General features: G+C 51.3%; 1 protein-coding gene across 4 annotated transcripts; it reads left to right on the top strand.

Moving 5' to 3' along the window:
• Positions 1 to 334: 334 nt before the first annotated feature.
• LOC138812174 (cytosolic phospholipase A2 gamma-like) lies at positions 335 to 18,223 on the top strand. Of its 4 annotated transcripts, none has more exons than XM_070000162.1 (16): positions 335 to 427; positions 1,637 to 1,727; positions 2,529 to 2,640; positions 2,814 to 2,950; positions 6,065 to 6,254; positions 7,729 to 7,849; positions 8,781 to 8,921; positions 9,257 to 9,310; positions 10,491 to 10,538; positions 11,615 to 11,746; positions 12,358 to 12,492; positions 13,174 to 13,269; positions 14,754 to 14,917; positions 15,408 to 15,579; positions 16,167 to 16,317; positions 17,957 to 18,223. In XM_070000162.1, exons 2-16 carry the CDS (start codon positions 1,681 to 1,683, stop codon positions 17,976 to 17,978), a joined length of 1,722 nt encoding a protein of 573 aa, XP_069856263.1. In that variant the 5' UTR covers positions 335 to 427; positions 1,637 to 1,680; the 3' UTR covers positions 17,979 to 18,223. The 4 variants fall into 4 exon arrangements, with proteins under 4 accessions (XP_069856263.1, XP_069856270.1, XP_069856253.1 ...); XM_070000169.1 differs by having other exon boundaries at positions 1,633 to 1,727; positions 13,174 to 13,266; XM_070000152.1 differs by having other exon boundaries at positions 1,633 to 1,727.
• The last annotated feature ends 241 nt before the right edge of the window (positions 18,224 to 18,464 follow it).

Genomic DNA, 18,464 nt, shown 5'->3' with positions numbered 1-18,464 from the left:
CACACACACACACACACACACACACAAGCAAGATCATTTTGATGCGCCATTCATTGCATGATGTTGTGGTTGGAGCTCAGAATTAAACCCAAGGCTGTGCCTGCTAAACACGCGTGTGTTTACGTCCATGTATAGGACGTAAGGTAGACACTTCCCACAAGCCACACCCAAAGGCCCAGCTTGTGCCAGAGGTGATAAAAAAAAAATAATTAAAAAATAAATTAATCTTACACCAACCTCTCCCCCTCCCCACGGGCTGAGTTCCCAGCCACTTCCTTTAAACGCCCTATATAAAGGGCACTTGACAGGACTGGCCCACACACATGAAGGGACCCACACCTTAGCGCTCCTTGAGACAGTGCTTATAGCTGTTCCTTCCTGTCTCTGCCTTCTGACCCATTCAGGACTGCAGGAGACCCCCAGCATCGTAAGTAGCCAGATCTTCTCAACCAATTCCCTCCTGTCTGGTCCTGTTCTTGGAGCTCTGATGCAGGCACAAGCTTCAGACAGTCTCCTTCCAACTTCAGACTTGTCCCCTGTTGGGGGACAAGGCAGGAGTCTGGGGGAGGGGGTGGGATCAAGAAGATACTGGGGGGTGCCATTCTAAACAGGTACTGCTGTAGGAATGGATAGGTGGATAAATAGAATAAAAGCAATCTTAGAATATGGCTTTTTTTCTTCTTCTTTTGCTTGTGCCAGTAATGGAACTTGAACTCAGAGCCTCATGGTTTCCCCCTTAAGCTCCCACCCCCTCCCCCAAGCCTGGAGCTCCATGTGAGCCACAGCTCCACTTCTGGTATTTAGGTGGCATATTGGAGATAAGAGTCTCATGGACTTTCCTGTCCGAGCTGGCTTTGAACTGTGATCCTCAGATCTCAGCCTCCTGGGTGGCTGGCCCAAGCATGAATGCCAGTACTTTACAAGATGTGTGTAGGGAGTGTGAATCGCTTTCTCCCCTGCTGCTTACCAACAATTGTAACTTCTTCCCCGGAGTTAATTCTGCCTTGCAGAATTTCAGCTCTTTTATTCCAAATCCTTGCAGAGAGGGAAGGAAGAGCAGATGTGGACTGAACACCTGGGAAGTCTGGGGATGTCCCATTGTCAGGGGGAGTCTCTCCTCCAGCCAGTCTCCTAGCAATGGCCCCAGGACATTGGGATGTCCCAAGCTCTGGCACGGATGAAGAACTTTACTATTAGAGCAGAGAAAAGATTAATCTGGGGGATCACAGCCAACCCTAGAAGAAGTCACCATTCTCCATTGCTTGGCAGCTGGTCACAGAGAGACAACCTCCCTGCACCCAGTGCCCACCCAAGAATCATGCCTCCTGGGGAGGAGGGAAAGGGCACATATCAGGGCTGGATGATATTTTCAGCGTTGGTCATTGTCCCCTGATTTGGCCTCGATCCCTGAGATGGCTATGAAACCAGAGCTAAATTTGAGGGGAGCCACGGCCTCTGGGATGGGAGGGGGAGAGGTCAGGTGAAAAGAATGACAAAGAACACAGTTGATCCAATTCCAAGAAACCAAACAGCCAGTTCTACCAATGGGTTTCCAGAAAACAAGCCCAAGGCCTTCAAGCAGGCCCCAGCTCAGGCCTGAGCTGACCCAAATAATTATCTGCTTGATTGCAGCCAGGAAGGGCAACAGTTGAAGTAGAATAAGTGGAGGAGATTTGGAAGATGAGCCACGAGCCATCCTCCAAATCACTGATGGCCGAAAACACAAAGTAAGCTAAATGTATGATTGTGTGTGTGTGTGTATGTATGTGTGTGTGTGTGCGTGCATGTGTGTGTGTGTGCGTGCGCGTGGGGCCTGAGTCTTGAACTCAGGGCCTGGATGCTATCCCTGAGCTTTTTCATTCAAGTCTAGTGCTCTACTACTTGAGCCACACCTCTACTTCTGGCTTTTTGTTGGTTAATTGGAGATAAGAGTCTCATGGATTTTCCTGCCTGGGCTGACCTGGAGCCCCTATTCTCAGATCTCAAACTCCTGACTAGCTGAGTAGCTGGGATTATAGGTGTGAGCCACCGACTTCCGGCTTGCCCAATTTTTTTTACAGGAGGTAGTGGGGTTTGAACTCAGAGCTTCATGCTTATTAGGCAGGTGCTCTTCTGCGGAGCCAAATTCCTGCCATTTTTTTGCACGGGTTACTTTGAGATACAGTCTTAGTTTCTGTCTTGGACCACAACCCACCTATTTGAAGCTCCCTATCGTAGCCGGGATGACAGGCATATACCACCATGCCCAGCTTCTCCATTGAGACAGAGTCTAATGGACTTTTCTGCTTGGGTTGGCCTGGCACCAGAGTTTCCCATGATGGAGAAGGGCTGAGGGTCTCATAGGTTTGCCTGGGCTGGCCTCCAAATGGGATCCTTCCCATCTCAGCCTCCCAAATGGCTAGGATGACAAGCATGAGCCACTAGCACCCCCTGAATGGCAGGTGCCACTGGACACATGCTGTATTTTTATTCTTCCTCTCACTCACCACCCACTGTCTGGCTTTTGTTTTATGTTCTGCCTTGGGAAGTCCTCAAGATGGCCTCACTCAGGAGGGCGTGAAACAAGAGAAGGCGTGTGTGGAAAAACGCAACCCCTGGGTGTTAAAAGCTCTGGAGGTCCAGGGCATCAAGGCCACTCAGGTGAGGGATGGCAGAAGATAACCTTGGGGGTTCCTCCATTGTACCCCAGGATCTGAAGCCTCAGCTGAGCCAGAGTGAGGGCAGGGGGCACCAGGGGCCCAAGCACTGAAGGGGAGGGCTTAGACTCCCACCTGAGTCCTTAACCTCTCACCACCTTCTGCCCCAATGCCCAGGCTCCACTTATCGCCGTGTTGGGTTCAGGTGGCGGAATGCGTGCGCACATCGGCTTTCTCGGGGTCCTGAGTGAGTTGAAAGAACTCGGCCTATTGGATGCCATCATGTACCTGGCCGGGGTCTCAGGTTCCACCTGGTAAGTACTGAGTTTCTGAATCTGAAAGTAAAGAGTTTTTTCCAACACCAAAATGACGATGAGCTGGGCATTGGTGGCTCTCGCCTGTAATCCCAGCTACTCAGGAGACTGGGATCTGAGGATCATGGTTCAAAGCCAGCCCCAGGGCAGGTAAGTAGGAGACTCCAATGAACAACCAAAACACCAGAAGTGAAGCTATGGTTCAAAAGGTAGAGTGCCAGCTTTGAGCAAAACCTCAGAGACAACACCCAGGCTCTGAGTTCAAGCCCAGGACTGGCAAAAAAAAAAAAAAAAGAAAGAAAAAAGAAAAGAAAGGATATCAAATACTGATATCCTTTTTCTTTCTTCAGTGTGGGTGGGTGGGTGGGTGGTTGTGCATGTGCATGCATGCGCATGCGCACACGCACACGCACACATTTTGAGATAGGAGTCTCACAGGCTTTTCCTGCCCAGGTTGGCCTTGAACCTCAATCTTCAGATCTTGACCTTCTGAGTTGCTGGGATTACAGGCATGAGCTGCCAGTTCCAAGCAAGGCCTTCTTTCTTTCTTTTTTTTTTTTTTTTTGGGGGGGGGGTCCGGTCGTGGGGCCTGAACTCTGGGCCTGGGCGCTGTCCCTCAGCTCTTCAGCTCAAGGCTAGCGCTCTACCACTTGAGCCACAGCACCACTTCTGGCTTTTTTTCTTTTTGCTTATGTGGTGCTGAGGAATCGAACCCAGGGCCTCATGCATGCAAGGCAAGCGCTCTACCACTGAGCCACCTTCCCAGCCCAGGGCCTTCTTTCTTAACTACAGTGCAGCAGCAGGAGCAACAGAAGGGAAAGATTCAATATCCTTCCCTAATATTGGAAACTGAGCAGCCCTGCCAAGCCACATACCTCAGGAACTGCATGGGTGACTGTTCAAGAGCCACTTCACCCCTAAGGTCTGAGTTTCTGCTCTTTGTTTCATTAACTCTGTTAGCCATTAATCTCATTTTCCATCTCTGCCCAGGAAAAAGTCATGCCAAGATTGATTAGCAATGTCTGCCCTGGGTGTGGAGGTGGGTTCATAGGCACGGGTGCCTTGGCCCTGCCACCTATGGACTTTGGAATGAGAATGTCTTTAGTAGGCTGAGTACAACACACTGTCCCCAAACCAGGAAATCACAAGGTCCGGGTTCCAATCCCTGCACTGTGAACATAACATGGGGCAGGCCAAGGCTCCAAGTGGTCAGTCAGGGCTCTTGTGTTTTGTAGCAGATTTTTTTGTGACCCAAGAAACAGGGGGTATGGAGAGGTTCCCAGTTCTTGGAAGAGCTGGTTGGTGCCCTCTGATAGTGATGATGGTGGCAGGGACACACTTGGTTCTAAACTAGGGTGATATTCTTGGCTGAGGAGGTGCTACATGCTTCAGGAGGGGAGAGCTGGTCACTCAGTTGAAATCATGGCCAGACAAGATGGCAGGAGGAGCTGGTGCTGGAGTTGCCAGTGGCCAATGATTGAAGCAACTATGTCTAGGTCATAAAACCACTCAAATTGGATGCAGTAGTTTATGCCTACAATCCCAGCTACTCAGCAGGTTGAGATCTGAGGATTGTGGTTGGAAGCCAACAGGGCAGAAAAGCCTTTGAGACTCTTTATCTCCACTAAATTACCACATACAAAAAAAAAAAAGCCAGAAGTGGAGCTGTGTCTCAAGTGAGTAAAGCACCAGCCTTGAAATTCAGGGACAGTGCCCAGGCCCCAGGACTGGCGCACGCACACACACACACACACACACACACACATACACACACACACACACACACACACACACACACACACACACACACACACACACACACACACACACACACACACACACACACACACACACACACACACACACACACACACACACGACAGGCCTTTCACCCAGTAGCTTTGTTCAGTTCCTAAAGCTGTCCTCTGACCCTCTGTGTGCTTTTAGAAGCCCAAAACTATTTCTGCTGCTGCTGCTGCTGCTGCTTCTAGACTGAGATTTAAACTTCGAACCTCAAACTCTCACTTCTGGATTTTTGCTGCTTAATTACAGACAAGAGTCTCAGGAACTTTCCTTCATGAGCTGGCTTTGAACCATGATCCTTCCATCTCAGCCTCCTGAGTGGCTGGGATTACAGGTGTGAGCCGAGAGCCGCTGACGCCTGGCTTTCCAGGGGTGATTTTACTGGCCAGCACAAATGTAAACAGTTAGCACTTCATACCCAGGAACAGGAACGTCAAAAGTCCCTTCTGAGTTCTTACATAGGAAGCAGCAAGCTATTCCTCTAAGAGAAAAACGCCCGGGCTTGTTCTCCGTCCCTTCGGCCTCAGCACAGCATAGAGAACTAGATGTGAAGATGGTGGATGATCTGGAAACAAACCCAGTGCAGCTTCTGTCCTGCCTGCTTGAGGTTGGGGAAGTTGCTCAACACTCTGGGCCTCGGTATCTACCTCTATACAATGCAAGATGAGCTTCCTCTTCTTTTTCTTGGTTGGCTGTGAAGACAAGGTGATGGCCACATCTCTCGTCTAGAAAAATAGCAACAAAACTTGGCTCTCAGGAGTCATTCGTTCTACCTTTGCTCTTTTTTTTTCTTTTTTTTTGTCGGTGGTGGGGGCTATCCCTTAGCTCTTCAGCTCAAGGCTAGTGCTCTACCAATTGAGCCACAGCACCACTTCCGGTTTTTTGATGGTTTATTGGAGATAAACTTGGTTCAGACTTTCCTGCCCAGTCTGGCTTTGAACCGAGATCCTCAGATCTCAGCCTCCTGAGTAGTTAGGATTACGGGCGTGAGCCACCGGCACCTGGCTTTTGCTCTCTTTTTTATTTCCTCCTGCTTATAAAATGGAAGAATCATTCCAGCAGGTGCTTAAATCCTTTCCCAAGTTTTAGCATAAATTAGTTAAGCACTTTCCCTGAGTTAATTAATGTCCTCATGTTGCTCACCTTCCCTGGCTTTCCACACTTCTGATCTCAGTCTGATAGTAAAAGAAGGCCCAAAGCACCCACACATATAAGTCTACTTCTTAGCCCAGGGAAGACATTCCTATTGGATCTGGGCACATTTTCCGTGCAGAAATCACATCTATCACCCCACACTTTCTCTCCCCACAGGGCCATGTCTTCCTTCTACAGCAACCATGGGGACATAGCCCATGTTGAGTCCGATCTGAAACAGCGATTTGAACATCCAGAGTGGACTATGTCAGTCAGCATGCAGAAAGCCATCGAATCATCCAGCTTCAAAAATTACTCTCTCACTGACTTTTGGGCCTACTTAATTGTCTCTAGACAGAGCAGAGAGGTAAGTCTGGCTGAGGTCTTCACCACATTGCCCTTATAGATGTCCCCCTAAGCATCTTGTCTAACAACTCTACCCCTCCCTACCCTGTCTCTCTCTTTCTCCAATCTCTCAGTTCCTGTCAGCTGTGGGACTTGAACTCTGGGCCTGGGCACTATCCTGGGCTTTTTAGCTCAAGGCTAGTGCTCTACCACTTTGAGCCACAGTTCCTCTTCTGGTTTTCTGGTGGTTGACTGGAGATAAAGAGTCTCACAGGGCTTTCCTGCCCAGGGTTGGCTTCGAACTGTGACCCTCAGATCTCAGCCTCCTGACTAGCCAGGATTACGGCCACTGGCACCTGGCAACTTCTCAGTTCTTTGATACTGCTTGAGAAGACAGACCCCAGTTCTAGACAGGGAACCCCCTGTTGGGAGGGGACCTGATGACATCTTTGTGCCCCCTAGAGCTCACTCTCCTTGGAAAAAGGAAAAGGCCGGACTCGGTCTCAACAGGCTAGGACTGTTTATTGAGGAACAGCAAGGGGCAACAACCTTCCCTAGGGATCAGAGGTTGTGCAAGGAGGTAGGGTTGGAGTTAGGCTTTTATGGGGTCTGAGCAAGGAGACAGAGGTTACTTGAGTTCAGTACAGAGGAGTAATTCATTACCTTATGGTTAGGGAGCAGAGGGAATCATCCTACTTCCAAGGTCTCAGGCTTTTGGTGGTGGTGGTGGTCATGGGGCTTGAACTCTGGGCCTGAGCACTGTCCCTGAGCTCTTCAGCACAAGGTGAGTGCTCTACCATTTGAGCCACAGCACCACTTCTGGTTTTCTGATGGGTCATTGAAGATGAGAGTCTCATGAACTTTTTCCTGCCTGGGCTGGCTTTGAACCATGATCTTCAGATCTCAGCCTCCTGAGTAGCTAGGAGGACAGGTGTGAGCCGCTGGCACCTGGCTTCTCAAGCTTTTTTAATGTTCAAACAGCTCCACATCTGCCTTGCCTTGATGGTTTTACTTTCTCAGGATCTAATTCTCAGCCTTCTGCCATTCTAACCTCTTAACCCATTCCTGGGCTTCAGAGTTCCCTATAGGTTAGGCCCACACTGAAAAGGTTTTGTTGTTGTTGATGGTCATGGGGCTTGAACTCTGGGCTTGGGCACTGTCCCTCAGCTCAAGGCAAGTGCTACCGCTTGAGCCACAACTCCACTTCTGGTTTTCTAATGGTTTATTGGAGGTAAGAGTCTCACCAACTTTCCTGCCCAGGCTGGCTTTGAACCTTAATCCTCAGATCTCAGCCTCTTGAGTAGCTAGGATGACAGGTGTGAGCCACCAGCACCCCGTACCACACTGAAATGTGTATAGCCAGACTCAGGTCAGATTTTCCTGCCTACATCAAACATGTCTCACCATGCATACCCGGGGTTTTGCCTGACATCAGTCCCTGTGCACCTGGGATAATAGGGTGGGGTCAGTCCTCCACTCCTCGTCTCCTGCCACAGTTCCAGGACTCCTGTCTGTCCAGCCTGAAGAAGGATGTGGAGGCCGGGGCCCTGCCCTACCCCGTATTTGCGGCCATCGACAATGACCTTCATCCTGAATGGGTAAAGAAAAAAAACAAGAGTAAGTGAAAATTTGGAGGTCTGGGGAGGGAGGGAGGGAGGGAGAAGGCAAGAAAGAGTGTGTGCTGACCTTCCTGTCAGGAAGGTGAGGAGAAGATGAGTGCCAGAAATCACCCAGGGGTACAGGCTGATGGTGTGTGCATCAAGAGAATTACAAGACAGTATGCTTGTGAGACAGTCAAAGTGGAGGCAGGGACAGGTGTGTGTGTGGTGCGTGCATGTGTGCATGCATGTGTGCATGCATGTGTGTGTGTGTGTGTGTGTGTGTATGTGTGTGTGTGTGTGTGCATGCGTGTGCCAGTCCCGGGGCTTGAACTCAGAGCCTGGGCACTGTCCCTAAGCTTTTATGCTCAAGGTTAGTGCCTTACCACATTAACCACAGTGCCACTTACAGTTTTCTGGTGGTTTATTGGAGATAAGAGTCTCACAGACTTTCCTGCCTGGGCTGGCTTTGCACCATGATCCTTAGATCTCAACCTCCGGAGTAGCTAAGATGACAGGCGTGAGCCACCAGCGCCTGCCTTACTTCCAGCTTTTTGCTGGTTCATTGACATAAAAGTCTCATAGACTTTCCTGCCTGGACTGGCCTTATACCACGATCCTTAGATCCTAGCTTCTGAGTAACTAGGATGACAGGTATGCACCTGGGTACTCTGCTCTTTTTTTATTTTTATTTTTTATAGCCATCTTCCTCTATAGCTCCATTAACCACCAAATAGCTGGGGAACCTGCTGGAAAATGGGTGAACTTTATCCAGCTGATCAAAGGGTCTCAGAAGCCCGGAGAGGAGACCCCAAGATTATTTTTGAGACCGCACAGGATGTCTCTGCTATGCCTGCGTCTTCACGCATCCCTTCCTGAGCACCTGTTGTGATTCGAGGCTCTGTGCTAGGCTCCATGCTTGCGCTTACCCTTGTGTTGCCTCCTCACAGATTCCTGGTTCGAGTTCACTCCTCACCACGCCGGCTACCCAGCTCTCAAGGCCTACATCCCCATCACCCGATTCGGAAGCCAGTTCAAGAATGGAAACCTGAGTAGGCCTCAGTCTGAACGAGACCTTTCTTTCCTGAGAGGTCAGTACTGAGGTCAGATCGGGTCCAGTGGGGGTGGGAAACAGAGGTGTCCATACCCTTCCCCTAGCCTCTACTCTCCCCCCCCCACCCCCGTCAAAGGTCCAGCTCTACACAGGTCCTGTGTTGCAGTCTACCACTTGAGCTACAGGCCCACTTTTGGAGTTTTTGGTGATTAACAGGAGATAAGAGTTTCACAGACTTTTCCTACCTGGACTGGCTTTGAACTGACGACCATGATCCTCAGATCACAGCCTCCCGAGTAGCTGGGATTTATAGGCATGAGCCATTGGCACCTAGCCAATAGAGCTTCGGTTTTATTTCTGTTTTCTCTGCAGGTTTATGGGGAAGCGCTGTGGCTAATGCAGAAGAAAATAAGAAATTTATATGGGGTGAGTCTTGGGAGACCAGAGAGAGTACTTAGAAACATCTGGTGCCAGAAAAGTCACCATCTTTAACCTCTCTGTCTCTGCAGACAGAGATAACAAAAAAAAAGTGATTCTGAGAATTTGGTGACTTAGTTCCTTCATGGCTTGCACAGGACAGAGCCCAGGAGATAAGAATACTAAATGACTGATGGGTTCTAGGTGCTTAGACTACAGCCTGGCACAAGTAATATTCCATTAAATGCTAGGCTAGTAATGATCATCACTGAACAGCTGACACACCAAGCTCTTCATTGGTTCAGTGCTGTTCTTCATTGTGTACTCTCATGTGACCCTAACCTTCCTTTCTCTTTCCTTTCCTTCCCTTCATTTTCCTTTTTTTTTTTGTCGGTTGTGGGGCTTGAAACTCTGGGCCTGGGCGCTGTCCCTCAGCTCTTCAGCTCAAGGCGAGCACTCTACCACTTGAGCCACAGAGCCACTTCCGGTTTTCTGGTAGTTCATTGGAGATAAGAGTCTCACTGACTTTCCTGCCCAGGCTGGCTTTGAACCTTGATCCTCAGGTCTCAGCCTCCTGAGTAGTTAGGATTACAGGCGTGCAACACAGGTGCCCAGCCATTTTCCTTTCTTTTCCCCTTCTCTCTTCCCTCTTCCCCTTTTCCCTTTCCTTCTCCCCTCACCTCCCCTCATCTGTTGAGACCAAATCTCACTCTTATAGCCCAGGCTGGCCTCAAATTCACCATCCTCCTGCCTCTGCCTCCTGAGTGCTGGAATTAAAGGCATGCATTATCACACTTGGCTTAACAGTGTTTTTTGGTGCCCATATTTGCCAGCTGTTGGCTAAAAAATCAATTCTAAAAGGAGAATCTGTCTCATTCCAGCCTGGCCCCCTCTTTCCCTTGTGGGTATGCTTTGTGCTCTTGCTTGGCAGTGATGGCAGATTCTCGTGGCATAAATGTGCCCACCACTGACCATCTTGAGTTCAAAATGGTAGTTCCCTCAAGGCAGGGTTGGAAGAAAAGTACAAGTTCAGATCTTAGAGCTGAAATGGGGTCATCTCCAGCCCATCCTGACATCTGTTCAGTCAGTATGACCAAAGGTGTTTGTGGTTGCTGTAGAAATACTGGGCCGGGTGACTTGGGGGCTGTACTGTGCGCATCCACACTCTCCCTCCTCTGCTGTCTTGCAGATATGATTTTGAGCCTGAAAGATAAATTGTGGCGCTCATCCAAGAGAGGTAAGCGTCCTGCTCAGGGAGATGGAGTCCAGTGTCACGGGCGGCCACTCATTCGGTGCTGCCTGCTGCCCTGCCAGTGCAGGCTGCTTCTCACACTGCATTCAGAACCACTGTGCATGTGCACCTCAGCACGCATGCGCTGCACACAGGCCGTCTTTGACAGAGGCTAGGCATGGGGGAGGCGGGGCTCTGCCTTCATGGATGGCCCTGTGCCCTCATCACAGGACTACGTTAATGATCCCAGGGGCAGCTTGGCCAAACAAAACAATAGCCTATCTGCAAGATAACTAGAGCCCAAAAAAGAAAGAAAGGAAAAGGCCAGGCAGCACGGCAGGGCGGCTGCACCGCCTCTGGGGTCTCATGCAGGGATGGGCGCTCCCACCCTCAGCCTCTTTGTGAGTTTGGGTCTTTGTGTGTGATGGTGAAAGGTGTTTGTTTGTTCAGTTTGATTTGTTTTGGACAGGTCTAGAAAGGAATGATGAAGAAGAGATATACGCTCAGTGTCCCAGATTGGGAAGGGGCCCAGGCAGTGTGGCACTCACTCTCCCTGGTGTCTGGGTCCCTGGAATGAAATGGGAAGAGAGTGAAGGGGAAGGGAGGGGTTGGGGCAGGGGTGAGAGGAAGAAGGGGAAGTTGGGCAGGGGTGGGAGGAAGAAGATATTGGGCAGGGGTGAGGGGAAGAGGGGACCCTGGACAGGGGTGAGGAGAAGAGGGAGAAATTGGGCAGGGGTGAGGGGAAGAGGGAGAAATTGGGCAGGGGTGAGGGGAAGAGGGGGGAATTGGGCAGGGGTGAGGGGAAGAGGGGGGAATTGGGCAGGGGTGAGGGGAAGAGGGGGAAGCTGGGCAGGGGTGAGGGGAAGAGGGGGAACCCTGGGTAGGGGTGATTTCCCAGCCTGGTCCCTAGAGCTCTGACCTAACTGAGGGAGGTTGCTGGGCTTCTGGTCTCAGTCAAGACAATCCTGGGCAAGCTGGGCAGGGAGAGGGTGTCCCTCAGCCACCTCCCAAGGAGGGGGCCGGGGCGAGCTGGCGATGGCCTCTGGGTGTCCTCACCGGGAGAACCTCTTCCGTCTGAACAGAGGTGGCTAGAGAAGCATTAGACGTAGAAGGTTTGCTCCTGGACTTCCTGGTGACTTACAAAACAGACCCAAAGGTGCCGGGCCTTCCGGAGATGATCCAGGCTCTGAGTCAGGCCCTGAATGCCATCCCAGGTTTGTGCACTGGCTTGAGACTTCGGAGGCCCATGGGGGCAGAGATGGAGATGGCGGGGGGCAGGAAGGCATGGTCTGAGGGTGACCCAAAGGAAAAGCGTAAATAAAGGATAGGAGGACTAGGGCGGGGGGGGGGGGGGGCGGGAGAAGCGTGGCTAGCCCAAATTTGTTGAACATCCATAGTCAAAGCCATATGCAGTAGATCTGTGCATAAGATGGGCTTGTGTGCCCAACAGGGGATGGGAGGTGGTCTGTGGGTTGCTGCTTGTTGCTGTAGGTTATCTAAGGGAGGCATGTGATCTTTCTGTGCCCCCCCCCATAGTTCTCCATCCATATGATGATAAAGAATCCATAGACCCTTCTAGAAATGTGGCCTTGGTGCTAAGCACTGAGAAGTGAGTGGGGTCTCGAGGCCCAGCAGCAGGCAGAGGAAAGAGGAAAGTCAAGACTTCTGTGCTGGGGAAAAGGGGAAGGGAGCCTGAAGAAGGCCCCCATGGCAGGAGGAAGAGCTGGGGCATCATGGGAGATGAAGTAGAGCAGGCTGGGTGAGGGTTGAAGCTGGTGACCTGGACCCTAGTCTGTCCCCAATCATCTCTGTTTCTTGGGGACAGAGGATGGGCCTGAGTATGCGGAGAAGATGCTGAAGTGGGAGACCATGTCTGAGGAGGAGCAAGGCCAGTTCCTGCAGTTAGTGGTACATTCTTTGACACGGCTAGGAAGGCAGCCTTCCCAGGACATGAACCGGGGTAAGTGCCCCCCCCCCATCCTCTTTCTTCCCCTCTCTCAGCCCCACAGGGGAGGGGAGCCTACTGGGGGGCAACCAACTGTCCCTTTTTGTATGTGTGGCCATATTGGGGCTTGAACTCAGGGCTTGGGCGCTGCCCCTGAGCTCTTTTGCTCCCTAACCAGGCTGGTTTCAAACCACAATTCTCAGATCTCAGCCTCCTGAGTAGCTGGGATTATTGGCGTGAGCCACTCAGAGCCCAGCTCAGGACCACATTTTTTTTTTTTTGTCAGTCATGGGGCTTGAACTCTGCGCCTAGGCGCTGTCCCTCAGCTCTTCAGCTCAAGGCTAGTGCTCTACCACTTGAGCCACAGCACCACTTCTGGTTTTCTGAGTGGTTTATTGGAGATCAGAGTCTCACAAACTTTCCTGCCTGGGCTGGCTTTGAACTGTGACACTCAGATCTCAGTCTCCTGAGTAGCTAGGATTACCGGCATGAGCCACCAGCACTGGCTAAGACCACATTCTAAGTTAGGATCAGCCTACATTCTTCTACCAAAAGGTGTTGTGTCCACATCCAGTCCCCCTCTCCCCCCCCATCAGTATTTCAGAGCTTCCCCTGAGGGCCTTGGGGTTGGAGTAGGGGGTTGGGAGATATTTAATCCATGACACTCACCTTAGCCCTATCCATTTCTCTCTCTAGGATCATGGATGGACACTGTATCTTTTCTGAACAAAACCATAGCGTGCTTTTGGAATTGGGAATGGGGAACAGTTTACAACTTCCTCCATGAAGGTGGTGAGGAAGCCTTCTCCCTGTCTCTTGTTGGGTTGAGTTTAAGGGATCCAGGTAGCAGGTAGCAGGACTTCCTGGATGGGTCTGAATGGAGTGGCTTCCCTGGGGGGAGGGGGGAGGTTGGGAGGTTGAGGTGGGGTTGCTTAATAGAGACCTGAGGCTTCATTGGCATTGATTGATACCATCAAGAAAGGCCCAATCTCTGAAGGATGGGTGGTTCCTATATCTGAAAGACCCAATCCCTGAAGAGTGGGTGGTTCCTAACATTGGAAAGGCCAAATCCCTAAAGGGTGGGTGGTTCCTGACATTGGAAAGGCCCAATCCCTGAAGGGTGGGTGGTTCCTGATATTGGAAAGGACCAATCCCCGAAGGGCAGGTGGTTCCTGACATTGGAAAGGCCCAATCCCTGAAGAATGGGTGTTTTTCCTCTGTCCCCAATCTGAATTCCTTGTTGGCAAGCCCTCAAATCTGTCTTTGTAGGGTAGTTTTTCTTTCCTTAGCTGACCTGTTTGTCAGGAGAGAATTGACTCTGGTCTCTAGAGTGTCCTGAGGCCCATTTACAATCTCCATTGTTCTCATAGCTGACAACCATGCCTCTGAAGGCCTGCCAAGCCCTGCACCCTGGTTTGTGATAAGAGGAGCCTGGGCAATTTGGGTCTGGTGCCTTGTTGCTTTTATGCCACAAAGGGTGCAATGCCAAACTGTCCCACTGGGTCAAGGCTGGGCACGGCTTGAGAAACTGCATTAGTCTGCCCTGTGTTTCTATAACAAAAGACTTTGTAAAGAAAAGAGGTTTGAAAGTCTTCTTTTTTTTTCTTATTATGAAGGTGAGGTACAGAGGGGTTATAGTCACCCCTTCTCTTGCTCCCTCCCAGTTTTTCCCTCCCATCCTCACCCACAAGTTGTATAGCAGTTCATTTTCCACATAGTGTCTAGTGAGTTCCACTGTTGCATTTGTTCACCCTTTGTCCCCCCTCCTCCATTTCTTTGTGGAGGCTGAAAGTCTTAAGATTGGGTGCCCCCTGTCCGCTTGGCTTCTGGTGAGGGTCTCCTTGGATAAAACAGCAAAGCAGCGGAAAAGGAGACAGCAGTGTGCAGAAAGGGTTTGGTGGGTGGCATGAGCAGCTTGCTTTTCCAGGAGCTAATCCACTCCACCAACCAGCTCAAGTCCCTTCCAATGCAGGCTCTTCCGGTGCTTCCACCCCCTCTCCCCTTCCCTGGGGATCAAGCTTCCAGGACATGAGACTTATTTCTTTTTTTTGGGGGGGTCACAGTCATGATACACCCAAACCACAGCAGGGTTGCACGCTGGCTGGACCTCAACCCTCCCCTTCCTTTCCTCCCCCGCCCCTGCTTGTCTTGTGGCATTTCTGGCTGGGCAGGAGGTTGTCTGGCTCTGTTTATGCACAAAGCTGTTCGTGTATATCCAGGCTCTGGCCTTAGCATAGATCTTGGGGGTACAGAATCACCAAGATGCTTCCTCCTAGTCTCCGCCGATGACAAGATAGCCCAGGAGATGTATAACCGGAAGCTCCTTCACCTGGTGGATGCTGGCTTGGCCATCAACAGTGCCTATCCCCTTGTCCTGCCCCCGGCACGGGACATCCAGCTCATCCTCTCCTTCGACTTCAGCGCTGGGGACCCTTTCGAGGTAACAGGGAACAGTCTGAGAAGGATCTGGGCCAGGGTAGAGGCAGAAGGCTGGTGGAGAGGTGCTGGCTGAGGGCCCAGAAAGTAAATCCCCTCATCATCAGGTCTGAAGGGATCTTGATATCACCACCCCAACAGCCTAAACCTAAGTCCAGCCAACCAGGGCCTTCCTGAACCCCTCCTCCAGGCAGGAGTTCTGCCACTGTTGGGGTCCTACCTCTACACCCACAGTAGTTTGGTCTGTCTCTGCTCCATGGAGATAATCAGCCCTTGGTCCCTTGGGGTCAGGCCTGTGGACACTCAGCATCGTCCCACAGAACCTGGGGGATGTGATCTGTTGCAAGAAACATGAACCCCACTTCCTAGCCCACTCCCCCCAACTCTGCTGTGGATCTGAACTCTTTCCCTGAGGCTCCAGTGAGGGCCACAGGCCTCAGGGAACTGAAGGACCACCCCTGACTCAGGTCCTTGCGGCCGGCCCCCTCTTGCAGACTGTCCTGGCCACAGCTGACTATTGCAAGCAGCATGGGATCCCCTTTCCCCCTGTGGACAAGGCCAAGCTGAAGCAGTGTGCTGAGGCCCCTGATAGCTGCTACATCTTCAAGGGGAACACTGGACCCACTGTGATGCATTTCCCCCTCTTTAACCAATGCAACTGCAAAGGTGAGAAGGCCTTTGCTTGGCTTCTAGGGTTGTGTTATGCCTTGGGGACATCTGGTCGACCTTCAACATGTAAAGGTCAGAGAGCAGAATGCCTTCCTCCTCCACCTCATCCACATCTGGTTCCCCCATCTTATGTGTTTCTTCTGCCTGTGATTGTCTCCCCCTTCCACCTTCAACATGAGGTTCCAGGTGAACAGGTGATAGAGGCAAGTTCTTCTTCTACCTGCCCTCCCCCGCCCCATGGCCTCCTCTCCTCCAGACTCCCGAGAGACCCCCAGTAGGAGATGAGCATGTCTATGGTTGCCTTTTTTGTCATGCATCTTTCTGGGCCACCTGCTCTGTGTCCGCCCACCATGGTTAATAATTGAGTCTCAACAGACCAACATAGAAAATGGGCTCACCCGTCAGGTGGAGGCAGGCACTTTGGGTTATGAATATAGAGCTAGTCATAATGGAAGTTTGATTTGTGAAGTAGGGGCCAGATCGGTTTGGTCCTCAGAACTATATACCAGTCTCCAGTTTAAATGGACACCAGTTTAAATTATCCACCCTATTGAGGAGACATTGTCCCTCCCACTTTAATGTAGATGATATTGAGGCTTGGAGAAATAAATACGGCACGTTCAAAATCTCTGACACCTACACGCTGGAGCTGGTGCAGGATCTTCTGGACAAGGCCAAAGAAAATGTGCGGAACAGCAAGCAGAAAATCCTTGACATGATCAAGGAGATGATGGAGTAGGTATAAGTCCACAATGGCTCCTCCCCCTGTGCTTACAAGAAGTCATCTGTCAGAGGAGAACTTGGTTGGTTTTGTTTTGTGCTGGTCTTGGAGCTTGAACTCAAGGCCTGAGTGCTGTCCCTGAACTTTTTTTTTTTTTTTAACTCAAGTCTAGCACTCTATGAGCCACAGCCCTACTTCTGGCTTTTTGCTGGTTCATTGGAGATAAGGGTTTCAAGGACTTTTCTTGCTGGTCTGGCTTTGAATCACGATCCTCAGATCTCAGCTTCTTGAGTAGCTAAAATGACAGGTGTGAGCCACTAGCACTAGGCTTTGCTTGCTATTTTGTGCCAGTACTGGGGCTTGGGGTTTGAACTCAGGGCCTTCTGCTCTCGCTCGGCTTTGTGTTTTTGTTTTTTTTTTCCCCTCAAGGCAGGTGCTCTACCACTTGAGACACATCTCCACATGGGCTGCTTCTTATTTCTCCACAGTAATGGGACTTGAACTCAGAGCCTTGCACTCCACTCACTGAGCCCATTCACTGTAGTTGTGGTTTTCACATAGGATCTTGGCCCTTTGGGCTGAGTTGAGTTCACTGCCTTCAGTTCAAGCCCCAGTACCAGCATGCACACACACACTGTAATAACCCATGAGTGAGAAAACCCATGGAGGTACAGCTAAAGGTGACAAGGGAATTTTATTAGTTCATCTGCAACCCTGTCTTGAGTTACCTCAGAACTAGGAGTAGCTGCAACCTCCAAGGGGGCAAGTTTATTTTTTCCTTTTGACTCTTTCCCATAGGCCTCTGATTCTCCAACTCTGCAGGCCTCCTGGCTCTTCACAGGCCTTTCCACCTCTCTTCTGGCCCAGGTCTTTTCTCAGGCTGGCCCTGGCTTCCCTGGGCTTCTCTTCCAGCCTGGGTCTGTCCTCAGGCCAGCCTAGGTCCCAGGCCTCTCTGCCAGCAAGAGTGTCCTTGGGCCTTGCAAGCAGGCCCAGGCCTCTCCATGGGTCCAGGTCTCCTCTCAGGCCAGCCCGGGCTTCCCTAGGCCTCTTCGGGCCCAGGTCTCCCCTCAGGCTGTCCCAGGCTTCCCTGGGCCTCTCCACTGGCCTGGGTCTCCTCAGGCCTCTCTTCTGGCCCAGGCCTCTCCACTGGCCTGGGTCTCCTCAGGACTCTCTTCCAGCCGGGATCTGCCCTCGGGCCAGCCTGGATCTCCTTAGGCCTCTTGGCCGGCCCAGGTCTCCGTTCAGGCTGGCCCAGGCTCTCCTCTGGGTTGAGGAGAGTAAGGTACTGCTCAGCTCCTGGGGACTCGTCTCTCCCTACGTGTCTCTTGCTGCCTTTCTCTTCTCTACCTCCTCCCCAGAAGCCCCTTTTCCCAAGCCGCCCTTTGACGTCCAGCCCCCCAGCGGCCTGGCATGCATGGCAGTGACATCAGCATAGAGCGGGACTTCCCGCCCCACAGGTTCTCCCAATACACACACAATACAAATAGACCTGTGTGTGTGTGTGTGTGTGTGTGTGTGTGTGTGTGTGTGTGTGTGTGTGTGTGAATTAGTGTAAGTATTTGCCTGGCATTTTTGATCGACTTGGTTCCATCCCTAGTTCTGTGCCAAAAAGAAAAATGTCCAAGTCCTTTTTCTCCCTCTCTTCCTCCCCAGATCCTGCTCTAAATCATCCTAACCCCTCCCAGCAGCGCTCCAAGAACATCTGGGCCCAGGAGCTCTGATTCAGACCCCCATCCCCCTCCCAAACCCAACCCCCCCCAACCCAGCTCCCACCCACCCCAAACCCAGAGCCCTCTCCCCTCCCAAACCCCTCCCCCTCCTAAATCCAACACCCCTTGCTTCTCTCGCACAGCCCCACCTCTGCTTTCAAGATGCTGTGACAAGCTTGGTGAAAAGCTAATTAAAGCTAGTTCATAATCATCTTTCCTTTGGTGTCATGGTGTTTTTTGCTCCCCTCCCCCATCCCCCTACTCCGTTAATTCCTTTGGGTTCTCATGGATTTTTGCCCCCTTGGATTCCCCACCTGCGGGATTTGCTGCTAGCTTCATGGTGGACGGCCCCAGCACCCAGGCCCTGTGCTAGGCCAAGCACCTCCTCCCACCACTCCCCAGCAGTTGGGTAATGAAGGGGTGGAGTCAGAGTTGCACAGAACCAGGGCTAC

Source organism: Dipodomys merriami, unplaced genomic scaffold (genome assembly GCF_024711535.1).
Source record: "Dipodomys merriami isolate MVZ:Mamm:240054 unplaced genomic scaffold, mDipMer1.0.p SCAF_106, whole genome shotgun sequence".
NCBI lineage: Eukaryota > Metazoa > Chordata > Mammalia > Rodentia > Heteromyidae > Dipodomys > Dipodomys merriami.
The sequence above is the reverse complement of the archived record's forward strand: the minus strand, read 5'-3'. Positions and strand labels throughout refer to the sequence as shown.

What these genes read in the sequence shown, in the direction of transcription:
- LOC138812174 (XM_070000162.1), top strand. Translation starts at nt 1,681, where the DNA reads ATGAGCCACGAGCCATCCTCCAAATCACTGATGGCCGAAAACACAAA. An exon ending in AAATAAGAAATTTATATGGG is followed by an intron (nt 9,311 to 10,490) that starts GTGAGTCTTGGG and finishes GCTGTCTTGCAG; the next exon opens with ATATGATTTTGAGCCTGAAA. An exon ending in TAACCAATGCAACTGCAAAG is followed by an intron (nt 15,580 to 16,166) that starts GTGAGAAGGCCT and finishes ACTTTAATGTAG; the next exon opens with ATGATATTGAGGCTTGGAGA.